Here is a 20,701-nt window from a genome sequence, read left to right as displayed (position 1 = left end):
ACTTGACTGCGGGGAGTCGGCGCTGGAGGAACTTGACTGCGGGGAGTCGGCGCGGGAGCCTCGAGAAGCCACGACGTCAGCACAGCCGCACACCGTCGGCGTTGACGACCACGCCGAGGCTTTTGCCGAGCGCCTTCAGGTGGCAGGGGCTTCATAATAGCCCCATTAGGCCGCAATGAGCCTGGGCGACCCCGCAGACCACCCCGGGGGGGTCCCCGATAGATGGCCCAACGGGACCCCAGGTAGGAGTCTCTGGCAAGGAGCTCCAAACGGGACACAGAGGTAGGGGGGTAAAAAGAAAAACCATTAGCGGAAACAGAGGCTGTGAAATCAAAATCAGGGTCTGAATCAGAATCTGAGAATTGGAAATCATATAAATTATGATCCTGCTCAAAGTCCGAAAAATCAGAATCCCAAAAAACGTGGCGAGGCAGAATATAATCAGGGGAACGGGCAGATGGTCGTCGGCGCGCACGCCGGTGCCGGCTTTTTCCCGCTGGGTCCACAATTGGTTGCGTCATTCTGTCAGGGACGCGGGCAGGCAGGCAGGTTGTGTGGACCCAATTGCAGGGAAACAAAAGCGGCAAGGCAGGTGAACTCAAAAAACGTTTTAATTATAACTAACCAAAGGCACAAAGTACAGAGAAAAGGACTGTGGATCAAAAAGGCAAGGTTCAAACAAAACTTACTTTACCGGAGGGACTAATACACAAGGGCTTGGAAAGGACTTCAACTTGGACGCAGACACTGACATTGACAATGACGCAACAAGGAGTGAACAGAAAATGGGAGCTTATATACACACAAGCAGACTAGGGGTAACGAGACAACAAGGAACAGGTGAGCACAGGAGGATAGACTAGGAGAAGGCACATCAGGTGAAATCAATGGGCTATCACAGGGACAAGTCACACTAGGAGAAAACAAACACAAAACCTAACAAACGCAATTAACGCATGCGCTGCACGACCCACTCACGCATTATCGCGTTCAATCTATAATAGCGCCGTTTTACCCATACAGTATATGGAGCTAAAAGGCAGCGTTAAATGAGTAGAGTGAATTTTGGCAGCATTTGGAGCCTTTGTTTAAATGGCTAAAATCTTATAATCCCTCTCCCAACAATTAGAATAATCTTGGGAAGCAATGTGGGGAAGAAGGGTAGTAGTTGATCTTTTTCTTAACACCCTATGTTATTCCCCAACACAGAGAAGATATATCAATTGGTACCACAACGCACAGTCATGGTTGCACTTCCCATCATGCATTTGGGCAGAAGTTAAATGGCTACAGTATCATTTACTGAAAGCTCAACAAATACACTAGATGGCGATATTTAGTCACAATATACAAAGTCACATTTATCCTTTAAGAATTACAAGTCTTAGAAAGAATGTTAATAATGTAAATGCCATCTTGAGGATTTATTGTCATAATAAACAAATACAGTACTTATGTACTGTATGTTGAATGTGCATATTCGTCCGAGTTTTATTCAGTTTTTTCTTAATGCATTGCCAAAATGTATATGATCGGGAAAAATTATCGGGAATGATTGGAAGCAAAAAAAAAAAGCAATCGGATCGGGAAATATAGGGATTTGTAGATACTCAAACTAAAACGATTGAGATTGGATCGGGAGCAAAAAAACATGATCGGAACCAGGGGTCGCGTTAACCGAATATTTTCCGTCGTTGACCGATTTTTTAAAACGGTGACGGAAAAAACTGAAATCCATCCGTCATTTTGACCGGTTGCAATTCACACCCCAGACCACAGGGTGGCGAGTCATCTTATTAATTAGCTATTGTCTCTCTTGATGCATGACGTCGTTGGCCTTACTCTGAAAAATGTCAAGGCAACTGAGTGTCCGAAGTTTCTTCAAAAAGCCCCAAAACGACGATGGTGTTGATAAAAGAGGTGAAAAAACAGGGACTGCACAAGCGGGAACGCAATTCAAATCCATGCGCACCAGGAGGAAAGTGTGAGACTACGTTCAGGCCACAGCAGCTGAACTGTTAATTTCATTGTTCCATATGCTACATATGGTAGGCTACCTAACTACTGGGGCCACAGTTAGCTGTTTTTGTCACTGCGGAGAAAAAGTTACATATTCATCTGCTTGATGTGTGATGGCACGGTGTGGATTCTCTGTTAAGCTTGTTCGGACAGAATATTAATTTAAAATGAATAAAACTAAATAGGCGGCACGGTGGCTGAGTGGTTAGCACGTCTGCCTCACAGTTCTGAGATCAAGGGTTCAATCCCGGGCTTCGGCCTTCCTGTGTGGAGTTTGCATGTTCTCCCCGTGCCTGCGTGGGTTTCCTCCGGGAACTCCGGTTTCCTCCCACATCCCAAAAACATGCATGGTAGGCTGATTGAACACTCTAAATTGTCCGTAGGTATGAGTGTGTGCCTGAATGGTTGTATGTCTCCTTGTGCCCTGCGATTGGCTGGCAACCAGTTCAGGGTGTCCCCTGCCTACTGCCCGTAGTTAGCTGGGATAGGCTCCAGCACCTCCGCGACCCTCGTGAGGAAAAGCGGCATGGAAAATGAATGAATGAATGAATAAAACTAAATACTATTGAATATGTTGAAGCGGTATGCAATGTTAAGAGTCTTGTTAGCTGTAGGCGCACTATCCTAGACCCCTCACTATCCACTCGCGGGGGCCTGCGCTTGTCAGTGACGTTCCTTATTCTCGCTATATGATTATACAACTTTAACATTTGTTAATAATACGCTCTGTGTGTAGTATCATCCATCGCTTTTCCTTTTTAAATGGGCAACGGAACATTTTTAAACGGGCATTTCACGGGAGAGCATTTCGACTCTTCGGCCAATCATATAGCGAGAGCGAGTGGATAGTGAGGGGACCGCGCACGGCTCTTAAGTGTCTCTGTCACGTGACTGTCGTAGCCGGTAACGCGCTCGGCCAAATGGACACACAAGTACGGAAGGTGAATTATGCCAAACAAAGGGTCACCACAATGTCATTATCATCATTTTAAAAATTTAATTGACGGGTAAAAATAGATTATGACCGGATTTTTATGACCCTGTCAGTCAAAATGACAGACAACGAAAAAGTCTAGCGCAACCTCTGATCGGAACAACCCTAGTTAAGTATTGCATTATTTTCATTGTTTTAATAGTTCTTAACCATTAGTTTAGTTACTCTCTTGTTATGCATTAATTAATGTTAGATAAGGGAATATATGAATTATTATAATGTTACTTAAACATTAGTTATTGTCTAAAAATGCATTAACTAATGTCAATTAAGGGACCCTTATGGTAAAGTGTTAACGAAATTATTGTCTAAGTTGTACTTCTTCAGTGATTCGTATTGAAAAACATGTGACGTAGATGTTTGTTCATGAATAAATAGACCGTAAAAAAATATGAATTATTGTGTTGCCTCTCATGAAAATAACACAATTGTTCTATTTCATCCCTGCTGACTGCCAGAGGGCGTTGATAAACGCACTGATGATTTTTATGAAGAACTACACTTCCCATGACCCTTTTAGGAGAAATGATAACGCTACAATCACACTGATTTTTTTCAAAATATCGATTAAGTTGTATAACAGAAATATTTTTATTTTGAAAGGGAATTTGTAATTTGGGCTGTTTGTTTTTTACGTTTAAACTAGGCGGATGTTACAGTGTGATTGGGCTGGAGGCTGTCTTTCCCATCATGCAATCCTGCTCGGAAATGACAGAGATAAAGGCTGGCCAAGGTGGAACATTTTTCCCCGTGGATTTTTTAAATTATTATTATTATTTTTTTATATGCGCGCCTATTTCACTTAACTAAACCGAAGCCACGACGACGTGTCCAGCACAAGCTACATTCCAGAAGCAAACATCAGTCATCTTCAAGTCACGGCACTCGTTGTTTTTTTTTGGCCTACTTTAGCCTAGCTGGCCGGTGTAAACAATCCGCTGGACACCACCAGTTCACAAAGCTGCAAGGCACGTTGTCAAGCGTTCAGCAATCAAGTGAGGAAAATATCCGCAAGTACCAACCGAGCTGCAGTAAAGTTCCAGGAGGAACTTTGCGAGGTTAAAGAGGAGCCCCCACGTCAGCAACACTCGACTGTATGCAAAGTAATGCACGGAAAGGTTGTTCTTAACAGACAAGAAGGTGGGTTCACTTTCAATGATACGTACATGGACTGTACATGACAGATCGTGGTTATGAGAATACATTTTAATGTTAAAAAGTTGTGCTGTCAAGGGATTCGAATTTTTTTCTTTCCCGTGACATCACTTAAGTGTGACCGCTGATTATGGTGAAAATGTAGTGTCACCCCAACAAATTTATTATTTATAATTATTACATTTTTGGTATATACACTGGGCCAAATAAGTATTTAGTCAATAACTAATTGTGCAAGTTCTGCCACTTGAAAATATTAGAGAGGCCTGTAATCGGTTCTTGTCTTGTGACGTTTCTGGCGCAGTGCATTGTGGGTTTTCGTGTATAGAGCCTACCCACGTACCACGTGCTCGCTGTATGGTTCCGCCCACTTGTCCGTCATTTTGACTCTGTATTAGCATTGTTTTCAATTGATGGCGGAATTTAAAATGCATTTCATGGAAGACCCGGTGCTTTCTGATGCCGCAAACTCACTGGATCTGTTGTATAAAAGGCGTTATGTGGAAAAGCTTCGTTCTATACAGTCGCCAGATCCATATTTGATGCCTAGATCGATGATTTTTGACCGGCTGCCTTCACCGTCTCTGCCTGACCCTGATATTTACAACTATCTTGTCCACACAAAATCAGCCTATTCTCACGAAAGTTTGAAAAACTTTAAGAGCTTGGAGGCTTATAAATGCTACGTTGCTGGTTGGGTGAAACAGGTCCTCGTACACGAAAATTCGGCAGGAATCTTGTGCTCGGAAGGTGAGTTACGAAATTTTCAATTCAAAATCTTTTGTTCTTGCTAACATCCACTGTCAAGTCTAATGTATTTCATGTCATTTGTCAATGGAGCTAGGGCTTTTAATGTTTATATGGTTTAGCGATAGCACTCACTACATACATACGTGTATGTTGTCGGCGATTAGCCTAGCAATGATCTTAATTGTGGTTATTTGTCAGCCCCGTAGACGAGGCCAGTTTCTTTCACTTGGTACCAGCTAAATATTATTCAAAAAATAACGATGGTGGAAGAAAGGGAAGTCACAAACATCTTGAATTTGAAACTATGTCGTACTACGTCGTATGTTGTCGGCGATTAGCCTAGCAATGATCTTAATTGTGGTTGTCAGGCCAAAACCCTCTAAATATATATTAAATGCATCTTACCGGATATAAAATGACTACTACATAGTCTGTGGTGATTTTTTGGTGTCCAGTTTTTGCAGCCGTCCATTTCGCTCTCCTCTTTGGATCCCTCGGAATACAGTAAAACTTCAAGTCTCTCCTTCCATCTTCTCTGTTAGTGCAACCAACAGCCACTCACGCCTTCACCATTTTGATTATTAATGTTAAGGAGCAGAAAAACACGCCGTAAATAGGAGAAATGTACGTAGCCGTAACAGGTTAACACTATGTTTTGACGGACAAGTGGGCGGAACCATACAGCGAGCACGTGGTACGTGGGTAGGCTCTATAGCAGAACAACAACAAGCCCGCGACGTGATCCTTTGCTAGGCATCCATTCTGCGTGGTAATCGTTGAAAATGGTACACTCGTGTTGTGTGAAAGACTGCCATTCTAGGTCCCATGATAGAAACAAATGCAAAAAGGATGGGATAGTTTTTTTTTTAGCATTCCCGCCTGGAAGAGAAGATATGGAACTCAGATGAGTTGACCAAGAGGCTTCGAATGGTTGCAGCGGTGAGAAGAAAGGCCATCACTTTTTATTCATCAACTGAAAACATGTCGGTCTGTTCCCTACATTTCCATAAAGGTAAGTAACTGGAAGTGTTAATGTTCTTCGGATGCTGATACTGACTGCATTTAAACGCTTATGGCGTGTGGTTGTGTTGTTTACTTTGGCTAACCGCGCTAGTGTCTAAGAGATGCTAACTGTAGCCCTACTGGCTAACTGTGCATAAGCAACAGGCGTTCACCGTATTGTACTAGTACACAAAAAACAGTTCAAAGGTAACAAAGTAAGGGTAGTAATGAAGATGTAACAGCACACAATGAATGATTATAAGTATGGGAGATGTGTTGGAAAAAAATGCGATATTTACCTCCCGCTTAGGCTAATGATATGCTTGACCAAGCACTCTGTGGAGGAGACTACAGATCTACTAAATCACCAGAAGAATCTTCTGCTTGTTTGTTATGCCTAATGATCAGTTAAACTTAAAAAAAAATATTTTTTAAAATTTAAAGTCTGTTGCATACAAATCGGTGCCATATGATGGAAGGTCCCACCAGTTTAGACACACTACAAAGCTTTAGAATCCATTTTAAGTTACTAATGTTAACTTGTTGTATGATTGATACGACTTTTATAATTTCAGGAAAACCAGCATATGAAATAAATAAGGCAGACCCTGACTGGGAACCATCCTTACGCCTGGGACACACATGTGTTCAGCCCACCAACGTGGACCGCTCTTCTAGGCGAAGTAGGCGTGAGAAATTGAGGATGGAGGAAGACGTTGGTGAGCTACAGGAGGAGCCGTCAGCGCCATTTAGATGCTCCTTCTGACCTTCGTGCGCCTGCGTTTGGACGTGCCTACACTACACATTGCACACATATTCCATGTTTCCCATATGACTGTGTATTGAGTGTTCAGTGGCATGGTGCCCTTTTTACATGCTAACTTGAGACGAGCAATTGTTTGGCCCAACAGAGAAACACTCTATAAAACAATGCCTCACGAGTTTGTTGAGTCCTTCAGACGCAAAGTTGCAGTGATTGTTGAGTTTTTTGAATTTTTTTACAGAGAAACCATCAAATCTCAAGGCGCGTGCGCAAATGTTTTCTACTTACAAGCATAACTACACCATGAAATACCTAACTGGAATCACACCAAAGGGGGGAATTTGTTTGATGTCAAAAGGTTGGGGTGGTCGCACAAGTGACAAACATATCACCTTGAACAGTGCTTTTTTTTTAATAACCTTTTGCCCGGGGACATTGTCTTGACTGACAGAGGCTTTGATATTCAAGAACATGTGGGTATGTTATGTGCAGAGGTCAAACTCCCTGCGTTCACAAAAGGTCGCTGTCAGTTAGCTGGTAGAGATGTGGAGGAGACTAGGAAGATAGCACATTTGTGGATCCATGTTGAACGGGTAATTAGTAATCTTTGCCAGAAGTATAAGATCCAACAGGAACTATACCTATTAACTTGGTTCTGCCATGTGACGGTGAAGATTGCACATTGTTGGATAAGATTGTTTATGTATGCGGTGCCCTTACAAACCTTTGCCCAACTGTTGTGTAGTTTGTACTGTTATACCATTTACTATGCTAACCGTTTCAGCCTTTCAAACTTAGCTGTTATTGATATTTTGTATTTTGTTGTGACTTGATTGTATTTAATAAAACATATTAAGTCATCTTGAATCCTATTATTTGTAAGTACAGCATGTGTCAATACTGTATTATATATATATATATACACATACGCATAATAATGTTCATACAAAGGACGACAGTTAACTACTTTGGCCAGGTACTTTTAATGTTGCCAAATTGTCAGTTAAATCACATACTACCAACCACCACTAACTTAAGTGGAGCACAGAGAGCAGAACCAACACATGTCTTTATCTGTTTCATGCGGTGTAGACCAACACAGGTTAAATAATAATGGGGCAGATCTCATTATCACACGCAACCATGTCATCTTTGGTCTCCAGACCACAGCAGAGGCACCATAACTGACGTCATAACTGACAAATACCGATCTCTCGCTTCCTTTTCAAGCTTCACAAAAGGAGTCTTGTCGTTCTTCTGGCTTTTTCCCATTTTGATGTGACATTCGCGTGGCTGCTTACCCGCAAAATTGTCAACAAAACAAACGTGACCGGGGCGGATGTAGTCCAGGTCACTGAGATACATGAAAGATGGCGGCTCAGGTGGTCGTGATGACGTAGGTGACAACAACCGATTGTCAACATGGGTAAACCTCAACCATGAGAGACAGAATGTGGAAAAAAAACCCAGAAAATCACATTGTTTGATTTTTAAAGAATTTATTTGCAAATCATGGTGGAAAATAAATATTTGCTCAATACCAAAAGTTAATCTCAATACTTTGTTATGTCAACCGTTATTGCCAACAAAGGGAGGCCAAACGTTTTCTGTAACTCTTCACAAGCTTTTCACACACTGTTGCTGGTATTTTGGCCCATTCCTCCATGCAGATCTCCTCTAGAGCAGTGATGCTTTGGGGCTGTCGTTGGGCAACACGGACTTTCAACTCCCTCCACCGATTTTCTATGGGGTTGAGATCTGGAGACTGGCTAGGGCACCCCAGGACCCTGAAATGTTTTACGAAGCCACTCCTTTGTTGCCCTGGCTGTGTGTTTGGGATCATTGTCATGCTGAAAGACCCAGTCACATCTCATCTTCAGTGCCCTTGCTGATGGAAGAAGATGTTCAATCAAAATCTCTCGATACATGGCCCCATTCATTCTTTCCTTTACACAGATCAGTCGTCCTGGTCCCTTTGCAGAAAAACAGCCCCAAAGCATGATGTTTCCACCCCCATGCTTCACAGTGGGTATGGTGTTCTTCGGATGCAATTCAGTATTCTTTCTCCTCCAAACACGAGAACCTGTGTTTCTACCAAAAAGTTCTATTTTGGTTTCATCTACAGCTGAAACGAATACTCGAGGAACTCGAGTAACCTCGAGTTTAAAAACTGATCCGAGTAATTTTATTCACCGCGAGGAATTGTTTAATTTTGCCAGCTCTAAGCATCATGTTTTGCCCGGACTACTTTTAAAGCGAGACAACGCGCTGATGTCACATGCGTAGAGGAAGAAGCAAAAAAAAATATAAAACCTTTCTGCAGCCGACAGTCGCTCCAAACTACACCGACGTTGCTAAAAACTAGTCTGCATGATGTTACGGTGGTAGCAGGTAGCATCTGATGCGTCTCATAGATATCACATGTATGTTGAACTAGATGCAAAAATGACAGAGTCAGCTGTGTTAGTAAACAGCCACCATCTTAAAGCAGTACAGTTCTCAGTGCTAATAAATAAGATTAAGTTACTGTCACTCGCTCACGTAATGTTAGCCCTGCGGAGGGCTAGGTTTCTATTAAGATCACTGTCGATGCGTGGCTAACGTGTCTTACATACAGGCTTTATTTAATCTGTGAAAACATAGCGCTGGAGAGTGATGAGGGTGTAAAATGAAATTATGATAAAGCTAACTGTCAATTTTAGCTCAGTAGTCATTGCTGGATAAAACACCAAGTAGCACTGGTCCCTAATGTGCTCCAATAAAGCAGGTATTCATACTGTAACGTTGTCAAAGAGTCACCCGCGTCGTTAGGTTGCAATTATTTGTTTTTTGCGAACTTGTGGAACAACAACAACAGGAAGGCAGGTCTCTCACTCTCCCGCACCTCCCTCACCCCTGCACGTCACGCGGTGCATTCAGGAACTCATTAGAATATCACCGCCATATTATGACCTGATATGTTACAATACATTTATTTTGAACACTGCAAAAAAACTACAAATCCTATCAGGACTTACAGTTTAGACTAACTTAAAACTTCACTAGAATTTAAAAATGGCTTGACACAAATGGAAATTCAATTGAAACACGTGGGAAAAACACTTAATTTTTAAGTGATGTGTGTTATCAAGCGTAATGGCATTTTCAGGTAAGAAATATATATATATTTTTTTATATAAGATCTAAAAGTTTTCGGAGTGAAAGCAGTGAATTGGTCTTTTTTTTTTATTCTAGTCACATCTGAGAGGCAATTGTTGGCTGTTTTCAACAATAAATTGAAAATAAACACATTGATTGACTGAAAATAGTTCAATATTAGATGAAATGTCTTATTTTCTCATGTACTGTGTATTTATAATTGCTCTTTACCTAAAAAAATATATGTTTGATCCGATTACTCGATTAATCGATAGGATTTTCAGTCGATTACTCGATTACTAAAATATTCGATAGCTGCAGTCCTAGTTTCATCTGACCATAACACATTCTCCCAGTCCTCTTCTGGATCATCCAAATGCTCTCTAGCGAACCGCAGACGAGTCTGGACGTGTACTAGCTTCAGCAGGGGGACACGTCTGGCAGTGCAGGATTTGAGTCCCTGGCGGCGCATTGTGTTACTGATAGTAGCCTTTGTTACTGTGGTCCCAGCTAGAGCAGGGCGGTAAACCGAAAATTTACCGTCACCGAAATTCTTAACGATGACCGACGTAATTTTGACCATGTCGGTAAATTCGGTAAATTAATAAAACAAGAAAATAGTCTTTTCATCCCGCTTTGATTCTGTGTTGTTCGTCTATGTTCATTCCCCTTTAAGAAAGCAGTGAATGTGCTTACGTAGGGAGTCACGTGATCATCAGGAAGCCAATCAAACAGAAGCCCGGTAAGCTAACGCTAGCAGCTAACGCTACAAGCAAAACGTGATGGAGTGTGGCTTAAGGGAGGTTCACCAAACTTTCAACCGACATTTAGTAGACTCTTGGTGGCATCCAGACGGGCTTTCACCCGCTGTCCTCCTTTGTTCTCACGATTTCCGGAGATGGTGCTTTCAGTGCTTTCTACTGGTAGCCAGGCTAACGCTAGCTAGCGGCTAACGCTACAAATGAACGTTATGGAGTCGGATAGAGGCTCTAACCTGGTCGAAACGGCTGAACTTAATGAGTGGATTGGGCACGGACTGCATCTAGCAATTACTATGTGGCGTTATTTTGTATCTGTCTGTGTGTGTGATTCCTCTGATAGCTTTTGTGATGGTAAAGAATTCTGCATAAAGGACAATCCAACGGCGAAACTTATAATGACCGAGAAATGGCCCCAGCTATTTTTATTGTGCGTGCATTTATGAAAAAATGCACTGGGGGGGAAAAAAACCCTTAAACCATAAAGTAAACACTTGTATTTAATAATTATATCACAGCAGCCATTAACAATAAGTTGTCTTTTTGAAGTGTACTGTTCAAGCTGCAAGTCATTTGTGTTACAATTACATGTTTGCACAGGCATATTGATTTTGACAGTGTACATTGTTCAAGTCATACACGCTGTTATAAATGTTCATACTTGAATTCTTATTGCTTACAAATACATTTTTATTAGGGCTGTCAAACGATTAAAATTTTTAATCGAGTTAATTACAGCTTAAAAATTAATTAATCATAATTAATCGCAATTCAAACCATCTATATAATATGCCATATTTTTCTCTAAATTATTGTTGGAATGGAAAGATAAGACGCAAGATGGATATATATTTTCAACATGCGGTACATAAGGACTGTATTTGTTTATTATAACAATAAATCAGTTCTAAATCAGTTATAGAAATTTTATATTAAAACCCCTCTTAATGTTTTCGTTTTAATAAAATTTGTTAAATTTTCAATCAAAAAATAAACTAGTAGCCCGCCATTGTTGATGGCAATAATTACTTACACTATAAAATCAGTCGCACCCAAACGCCAGCAGAGGGCAGCAAAACTCGCAAAACACAACAGGTGGGCCTTTCACTCTAGTGACATTTAAATATGTCTGAGCTGGGCAAGTGCGTTAATTGCGTCAAATATTTTAACGTGATTAATTTAAAAAATTAATTAACGCCAGTTAACGCGATAATTTTGACAGCCCTAATTTTTACAAATTTAATGTTTAGACTGCATGTACAATTGTTAAATACAGTATATCAAATTGAATGCTGGTAAATAAATCAACAAGAAATAGTTAATCTGTATTTCATGCATTGATTCAGATTTTCAAATTATATAACAGTCCGCTTGGGCAAATTTATCGTCATTTATCGTTATCGAGATAAATCTGCTCAATTTATCGTGATACATGTTTAAGGCCATATCGCCCAGCCCTAGTCCCAGCTCTCTGTAGGTCAATCACTAGGTCCCCCTGTCTGGGTCTGGGATTTTTGCTCATCGTTCTTGTTATCTTTTTGATGCCACGGGGTGAGCTCTTGCATGGAGCCCCAGATCAAGGGAGATTATCAGTAGTCTTGTATGTCTTCCATTTTCTAATAATTGCTCCCACAGTTGATTTCTTTACACCAAGCGTTTTACCTATTGCAGATTCAGTCTTCCCAGCCTGGTGCAGGTCTACAATTTTGTCTCTGGTGTCCTTCGACAGCTCTTTGGTCTTGGCCATAGTGGAGTTTGGAGTGTGACTGACTGAGCTTGTGGACAGGTGTCTTTTATACCGATAATGAGTTAAAACAGGTGCCATTAATACAGGTAACAAGTGGAGCCTCGTTAGACCACGTTAGAAGAAGTTAGACCTCTTTGACAGCCAGAAATCTTGCTTGTTTGTAGGTGACCAAATACTTATTTTCCACTCTAATTTGGAAATAAATTCTTTAAAAATCAAACAATGTGATTTTCTGTTTTTTTTCTCCACATTCTGTCTCTCATGGTTGAGGTTTACCCATGTTGACAATTACAGGCCTCTCTAATCTTTTCAAGTAGGAGAACTTGCACAATTGGTGGTTGACTAATTACTTATTTGCCCCACTGTATAATATCAATAACGTGTTGATAAAACCCTGGAAATACATATCGCGAAAAACACTCAGGTGACTTAAAGTTCCGCTCTAAGACCACCAATTTGGCCAACTTTCAAAATTGTCCGATATGCACGTGTGATACATCAATGGAAAGCTTAAAATCTCAATATTCTGGGGGAAGAAAATTTTTGAACTGGATGGCATTTAAAAAAAAAAAAAAAACAACTATTTAAACAGCGAAACCCTATCTGGAGGCGAGAGCATGAAAGAGCAGAATTAAAGACGCCATGACTTTAACGAGATATTATCGCGTACTTACCTTGTTTTGATCCAAAAACTCCATGTAGCATGTATCACTGAGTGTCAAGACACAGCTGTGAATAGCCACAGCTGGATTTTTAGGGGGGATTTTATGGGTGAAACAGGGTTATATAACAAGGGTCGCGATGCAGAAATCACAGACATCTAGGAGTGGTTGAGATTTTCTTTTTCATATATTTACCCTTTTAAACGTTTTTTTTTTTCCAATTTCTTTTTGTTTGGATCGATTATCATCTAACATATCAGAGAAAATGCGACAGTAGCAAAAAAAAAAAAAAAAAAAATACAATTAAGCGGTAGTTATGAGGTGGATATCAGTGACTTTTTTTTACAGACACCATTTTTTTCATTGTGACGTAATTTGTTTAAAAGGTTAAAATATGCAAGTGAACCAATTTTGAAAGTAGTTTTTTTTTTCAACGAAATATTAGACATCAATTCATGATTCTAAGCTGATGAAAATGAAAATCTCAATTACTTCTTGATGTCTGCGATTTCTGCATCGCGACCCTTGTTATATGACCATGTTTCACCCATAAAATCCCCCCAAAATCCGGCTGTGGCCATTCACAGCTGAGTCTTGACACTCGATAATACATGCTAGATGGAGTTTTTGGATCGAAAAGAGGTAAGTACGCGATGATATTTCGTTAAAATCTTCTTTAATCTTTCGTCTTTATTTATGCTCTCGCGTGCTCTCACCTCCAGTTCGGGGTTTGCTGTTAAATGCTCTCCTGTTCCAAAAAAAATTTCCCCGCAAGCTTAAGCTTTCCAATGATGTATCACACATGCATATCGGCCAATTTTGAAATTTGGCCAGATAGGGGCTTTCAGAGCGGAACTTCAAGTCACCTGCGTGTTTTCTGCCATGTGTATATAAATATATACAGTATATATAATATATATATATAAAGAAACTGCTGTATTTTAAGCCAAAACAACTGTTGTGTTTGATAGAACAATATGTCTATATGCTGCCATAGCTGATTCATGGCGCAGGAAGCCCCCAACTTATTTTTAATTTGTCCGTTTTACCCTGAAAACCCCCATTTACAGATGTCGCGCAACCACTTTTGTTTCAACCCAACCATAGAACGAAGGTAATTATTTATATCTATTACTCAAGATGTTTGTCATTTTTAGCTTAAATCATTAATTGATGTCTCACTTTTTGTTCGAAAAAAACTGTTGAAACCAAAAACAAGATATTTCAAAATATTAAAAAAATATATTGTTTATTGTGTCATTTATTGAACAGTGACACCTTTTCTGTGCAACATTGCTGTAAAATATCTTTTCTTCGCATATGACCTTTGTTGCCACAAGCATTGGTTTGAGCGGTTCCACCATCTGCCTCGGCATTTGAGATGTCTGACTCAGTCAGTCACATTCTTCCTCACCTTGAAAAGAACAAAAGAAAACTAAACAAAATAAGTGTTAGCTACTTAATAGCTTCTGAGTTGAAATTCTCTGGTCAATATGTCAAATAAAAGTACTTACAGTGGTGTATTTGATACACTGCCAATGGGAAAACCCATTGGCAGTGTATCAAATACTTGTTCTCCCCACTGTACTTGTAATACTTGGCGGGAGCATATCGATAACCCATCGGGTTGCAAAATATGGCGATATATCGCCGTATCGAGAAATTTTCACACTGTTACTGTTATGTTTTGTAACGTTTCTGCCTTGGAAACTATATGTCTGTAAGTAATTTTTTTTATCTATACCAAACTGTTAATAAGCAGTATATGTGTGTTTATGGGGAAAATCTATATGAACAAAATTTGTTAATAAGTCCTGCTGAATAGAAGCTAACCTAGACTTATAGCTTGTCGCTCAAGTGAAGTGTGGCGCCTACATGGTATTTGTATACCAGCGTGTATTGTGCATTTGCGTTGAATGCATCCATGTTTCTTTGTTACACTTTCACAAACTTAGGTGTGCTGCCCCTGTCGGTGGATCGTAATGGGAGAGGCTGCAATGGTGCTCATTGGTGCTGTCATGTGTCAATCTTGCAGCAGGAACTATGAGTGCCCGTTTAAGTGTAGTGGAAGTGGAAAAATTCTTTGGCGTTGTACCCCCTCGAGGCACTTCAGCGGAACAGATTTTACAGACGGCTATCCGAGCATCCGTCTTTAATACCTCAAAATACTTCCAAACCGCAGACACATTGGCTGTGAGTTTTTTCAAGACGCCATCAGCCAGCGTGTTACTTCTCGCCATATTTTAATGACGTCGTCTCAAGAGGACTAAGGTTTTTCCAAACGATTCGATGGCAAACTTTCGGTCCTTAAAACAATTCAACCGAAATTGCATTTTTAGCCATAAATATTTTTTGAAACCCCATGCTGCAGTGAATCCCCACAACGTGAACCGCAAAGTCGCAAGGGATCACTGTATTAGTCTTCTCCAAGTTTTGCAGAAAGGAAAGACTGGGCGATGACACGGTGGTGGTCCATAAAATATATCAATGGTTTTCTTGTGTTTCACAGGTTTCAGAAAGTATCTTGGTGCTGAGCGGCAGGAGCTAGAATCTTCTGGCGCTAAAGAGGATGTTGAGCTCCCCAAAATCAAAGAGGAGGAGGAGCCAGAGCCAGATCAACAAGAGGAGAAAGAAGAGCAACTTCCAATCAAAAAGGAGAAGGAGGAGCTGGCATATGTTAAAGAGGAGGAAGGTATAACCAGGTCGACTGGTGAGCTCTTGAAGAGTGAAGATGGTCCGAGTGAGGCCGGCAGAGGGGCGGAGCCGCCAATCGGTAGCAGCAGCAGTTCAACAGAAGGATTGCAAGCAGACATTTACATTGCTCCATCAGACAGAAATGGCACAGCGTCACACTCACCTTACAGTGATGATGGTCATAAGAAATCACACGGTGACGACAAACTCTGCAAATGCTCTCAGTGTGGGAATAACGTAGCTAATAAGTATACTTGTCTTAGGCATATAAGGAGCCACACTAGTGAAAAATCTTTTTCCTGCTCCGTTTGTTGTCAAAGATTCAGTCACAAGAGCACATTAAAAATACACACAAGAACTCACACTGGCGAAAAACTTTTTTCCTGCTCAGTTTGTGGTCAAAGATTCAGTCGAAAGCGACACTTAAAACAACACTCAAGAACCCACACTGGCGAAAAACCTTATGTCTGCTCAGTTTGTGGTCAACGATTCAATAGAACGCAACACTTAAAAAGACATATAAGAACCCATACTGGTGAAAAACCTTTTTCCTGCTCAGTTTGTGGTCAAAGATTCAGTCAAAAGCATCACTTAAAAGAACACTCAAGAACTCACACTGGTGAAAAACCTTTTTCCTGCTCAGTTTGTGGTCAAAGATTCAGTCGAAAGCATCACTTAAAACAACACTCAAGAACCCACACTGGCGAAAAACCTTTTTCCTGCTCAGTTTGTGATCAAAGATTTGCTCAAAAGAAAACCTTGAAAACACACGAAAGAACCCATACTGGAGAAAAACTTTTTTCCTGCTCAGTTTGTGGTCAAGGATTCTCTCAAAAGCAAAATTTAGTCACACACGAAAGAACCCACACTGGAGAAAAACCTTTTTCCTGCTCAGTTTGTGGTCAACGATTCTCTCTAAAGCAAAACTTAAATCGACACACAACAACCCACACTGGTGAAAAACTTTTTTCCTGCCCTGTTTGTGGTCAAGGATTTGCTCAAAAGAAAACCTTACAAACACACGAAAGAACCCACACTGGAGAAAAACCTTTTTCCTGCTCAGTTTGTGGTCAAGGATTCTCTCAAAAGCAAAACTTACAAAGTCACAAAACAACCCACACTGGCAAAAAACCTTTTTCCTGCTCAGTTTGTGGTCAAGGATTCACTCGGAAGGATCGGATTAGACACGTGTGTGTGTTGGTGTGATAATGACTGTTTTGCCTGTCATCCATGCTGTCTTCGTCAGATTTTCCACGCAGGACGATGGTATTCCGTAGACCTTCCTCAAATCTTGTTGAGGATTGGCGCTTTTGGTGCCTTACATGTGCTTTGTCCTATCCATGTATGAAGTTCATCCACACTATTGCCAAAAGTATTGGCTCACCCGATTCAACTTTCAAGTTATGTGCCATTATTTATCTAATACTGTCCCTCTTTCAAACTACACTTTTCACTGATATGATTTGAAACTGTATAGACCCTAAATTTAAAATTTAATTTAAAACAGCCTCAGGAGTTGTTTTCATCATTGTTGACTTTAGCGAAGGTGTCAAAGCGGTAAGGAAAGTCCGTACCTGCTTATTCACCTTTATTACTCCTACGTAATAATGCAACTTTTTTTTGTCTCATAACAGTATAACTTTAATCTCGTAGTGTTTTAAAAAAAATAATTTTTTTTTTTTTTAATTTGGACACTGATTATGTCAGTTGTTTGTTCTTTTAATCATACCGGCTGCCACTGATGAAAATCTCGACTCTTCTTTCAAGTGCTTGTACTTCGCCGTGCTTGTTTATTTTATTCATAATAAACACTATGTTTTTATTAGTTTAACTGGTTAGTGGGTACAAAATTTTTATCTAAACACATTTTGTGTTTGTTTTTGAAAGATTTCTTGGAAAAAAAAATACTTTTTACCCCCCCCTCAATATTTTAAGGCTAAGGGGCAGTTTATATGGTGGTTGGTTTATATGTTTAAATGATATTGCATTAAATCGACTTTAATATTAGCTAACATTATCCAAATAATTGATATTGCATCATCATAAAATTGTATAAAGTGTAACAATAAGGATATACGTCAGATACTTTACAGAAGCAACAAAATTGTTCCAAGAAGAAAGTTTTTTTGGGAACTCTAAAATTGAATAAATAAATTGGAGAAAAAGTTGGCTGTTACCATACATATATTGTATTTCCAATCAAGCGAATGTAGTACATTCAAATATTTTGCATAAAATACTAGTATAGCCAACAAATCATTCTCTTGCTAAATTTATTGATATTACTGTGACCTCCAGTGGTAAAATTTGGTACTGCAGAGCTGGGGGGAAATATAAGTTTGTTGGCATGCTTTTAAAGTATGGAAGTATATACCTCTGTGTCTTTAGATTTCAATCCCCCCCAAAAAGTAGCTTCAATCAAAAAAAAAAATTGTTTGAATGCAAAAATAAATTTAAAACTCAAAAAATGCATTTGAAAACATTTTTCTTGATGGATTTTTTTTTTTATTGAAACAACTTTTTTGATTGATGTAATGTTGTTTTGCGTTTGGGCCACATTTTGGCAAGGACATTTGTGTCTTTAGTATTCCATCAAAAAATAAGTTGCTTCAAACAAAAAAGAAAAAAATTCAGTCATAGAAAAAAAGTTTTTCAATGCGAAAAAATATTGGAGACTCCAAAATTTGCATTTGAACACTTAATTTTTTATTGATCTTTTTTTGTGTTTGGGCCATATTATGGGTAGGATATCTCAATCACCCAAAAAGTTGCCTCCAAAAAAAAAAAAAAAAAGAAATTCAATCTAAATATTTTCAATCGAAGAAAAAAATCATTTAAAAAATTAAAATTAGCCTCTCCTATTTTTTTTAAATAATATATTTATTGGATTTTTTTTTTTTAAGTGTCACTTTTTTTTCTTTTTTTTTTTTTGAAGTACAAAAAGTTTTTAACTACCTTGTAATAACTAGCTGTCGAATGCATTTTTTGAGTTTCAAATTTATTTTTGCATTTAAACACGTTTTTTTTTTTGATTGAATAATAAAGAATAACAAATCTACCTCCATAGTAATACCTGGTTTTAAAACCATCGTTATATCTTAGCCAGTTAAAATAAAAATTCATGCTTAAAAAAAATAATAAAAACGACCAACACATACGTGTTAATATTTGTACATTTTATTTTATTTATTCATTGCTTTTGACTATACTACAAAATTAGTCCGGAAAAAAAGTACAAAGATGAGTTTAAAAAAAAAGGCAAGAATCCATCACAAAATGTGCCACTTTTGACATTTTCCATTTCACTGTTATGTTAAAATTTAAAACCATATAAATATACTTATGATAAGGAACAAAAATAGGCTAAAACTGTTTCATACAAAAAAATAATTATAATGCCAAATGGAGACCTGGTAATAAAGTTCAATCATTTAAAAGATTGTACAAGGGATCATTTCATACATATTCAGCCGGAAAAACTTTGCCAATACTACTTTGTGGGGGGATTTTTTTGTACTGAAATACAAAGTAACGTTGATTGAAATAATGAAATAAAATAATGAGGAACTGCTTGCATCAGACTGCCATCTAAAGGACTAAATAGTGAATTGCCGGATCTTGATTCCAGAATTGGAGGATATTTGATGGTACTAAAACGGTATATTGACTTATTTACCTGAGTTGTTTCGCCTTAGCAGTAACCTCAAAGCTAACATCAATGCAGATCTGCAACCCTATTGTGCATATGACCAAAATAAGAATATTTTTATTGACTAGCATTACTCACTATTCATATTGGGGACATTCTTGGGTCACTTCCTTTTCAGTCAGCCAAAATCAACTAGAGGTTACCCGTAAATTCCCCAAAATCAACAGGAAGTGACTTGTAAATGCCCCGAACGGAAAAGGAAATGACCGAAAATCTGTAGGGAAATGTTGATTTTGTGTCACTTTCTATTTGTGTGGGAACATTCTCGAGTCATTTTGAGGGCCAAAGTGGGACTCATTTTTAGCTCAGGAATTTCATGCCTTTTTAGCTCCTAAAGCATACAAACATACATAAGTGTACTACCCAAAACTGCATTTCTGTGTGCACTGCCCGACAGCTGGCTAACATTGAATGTTCTTCAATAAAAGACAAGGCTCGGTCTGTTCTTGTTTTTTTTTTTTTTTTTTAAATGAAGTCATTCCTTTGTCAGGCATGAAAATCTCTCACCTTTCGGCGAAATTCGCCGTTTTGAAGTCAAAAAGGGCGACCTACGTGAATTGCGTAGATCCGAGGAGAAATTCTTTTTGGGAGGGGGGGGGGTCGCTGACGAGAACCAATCATCGGCCCAAGCTGCGTTCCATTATTCCAAACGCGCGCACTCCTTACTGTAAATGGAGTGCTCGGAGAGCCTTTGTTTGCATTGCAAAGCTGCGAAAACAAAAAGCAGGCCTTATCCACACCGGGGCAGACCAGAGCGCAGCATACACACTTGCCTGAATTTGCCAGCAGATTGAATTTGGTGATTAATGGTTTCAATCGTTTTCACATTTTGCGATATAAAAAAGTTACTGCCATTCGTTGCAGCTTGCGTTGAACACTGCCAGAGCTAGCCAAATCTCCCATGAAAAAAAAATAGCTCCCGTTAAATTGGCGTCAAGCTTGTGTATTTAGAGGTAATATAAACGAAGAAACACACTGTTGAGTCAAATTAAGCGGCACGCTCTCGGATGGAGGGGGCGCCTCACATCGCTCCCGTCGTCCGCCAGAGACGCGTTATTTTCGGCTTGGATTTGAGCTGACGGCCGGTGTCGGCACAACACCGGCCCGACGAGTGGTGGGAATGAGTCCTGCTTCTTAAAGCTTTTCAGAAATACAGGGATCCCTCGTTTTTCGCGGTTAATGGGGACCGGAACCTGCCGCAATAAGTGAAAACCGCGAAGTAGCGCCCCCCCCCCCCCCCCCCCCCCCCCCCATTTTTTTGTGCGGGTTCAATGCATTTATTCAGATTTTAAATTGGAGAAAAGATAAAT

The 20,701-nt window shown here is 39.6% G+C and overlaps 1 protein-coding gene across 1 annotated transcript; it reads left to right on the top strand.

Moving 5' to 3' along the window:
* The first annotated feature begins 3,709 nt into the window (after window positions 1-3,709).
* Window positions 3,710-19,832, top strand: LOC130929063 (zinc finger protein OZF-like). The gene is made up of 2 exons (XM_057855975.1): window positions 3,710-4,153; window positions 15,498-19,832. Exons 1-2 carry the CDS (start codon window positions 4,120-4,122, stop codon window positions 16,886-16,888), a joined length of 1,425 nt encoding a protein of 474 aa, XP_057711958.1. The 5' UTR covers window positions 3,710-4,119; the 3' UTR covers window positions 16,889-19,832.
* Window positions 19,833-20,701: the final 869 nt, after the last annotated feature.

This window comes from Corythoichthys intestinalis, chromosome 13 (assembly GCF_030265065.1).
Source record: "Corythoichthys intestinalis isolate RoL2023-P3 chromosome 13, ASM3026506v1, whole genome shotgun sequence".
NCBI lineage: Eukaryota > Metazoa > Chordata > Actinopteri > Syngnathiformes > Syngnathidae > Corythoichthys > Corythoichthys intestinalis.
The sequence above is the reverse complement of the archived record's forward strand: the minus strand, read 5'-3'. Positions and strand labels throughout refer to the sequence as shown.

Coding starts and splice junctions, on each gene's coding strand:
- LOC130929063 (XM_057855975.1), top strand. CDS start 4,120: ATGCACGGAAAGGTTGTTCTTAACAGACAAGAAG. Junction 4,154..15,497: donor TGTTCTTAACAGACAAGAAG/GTGGGTTCACTT, acceptor TGTGTTTCACAG/GTTTCAGAAAGTATCTTGGT.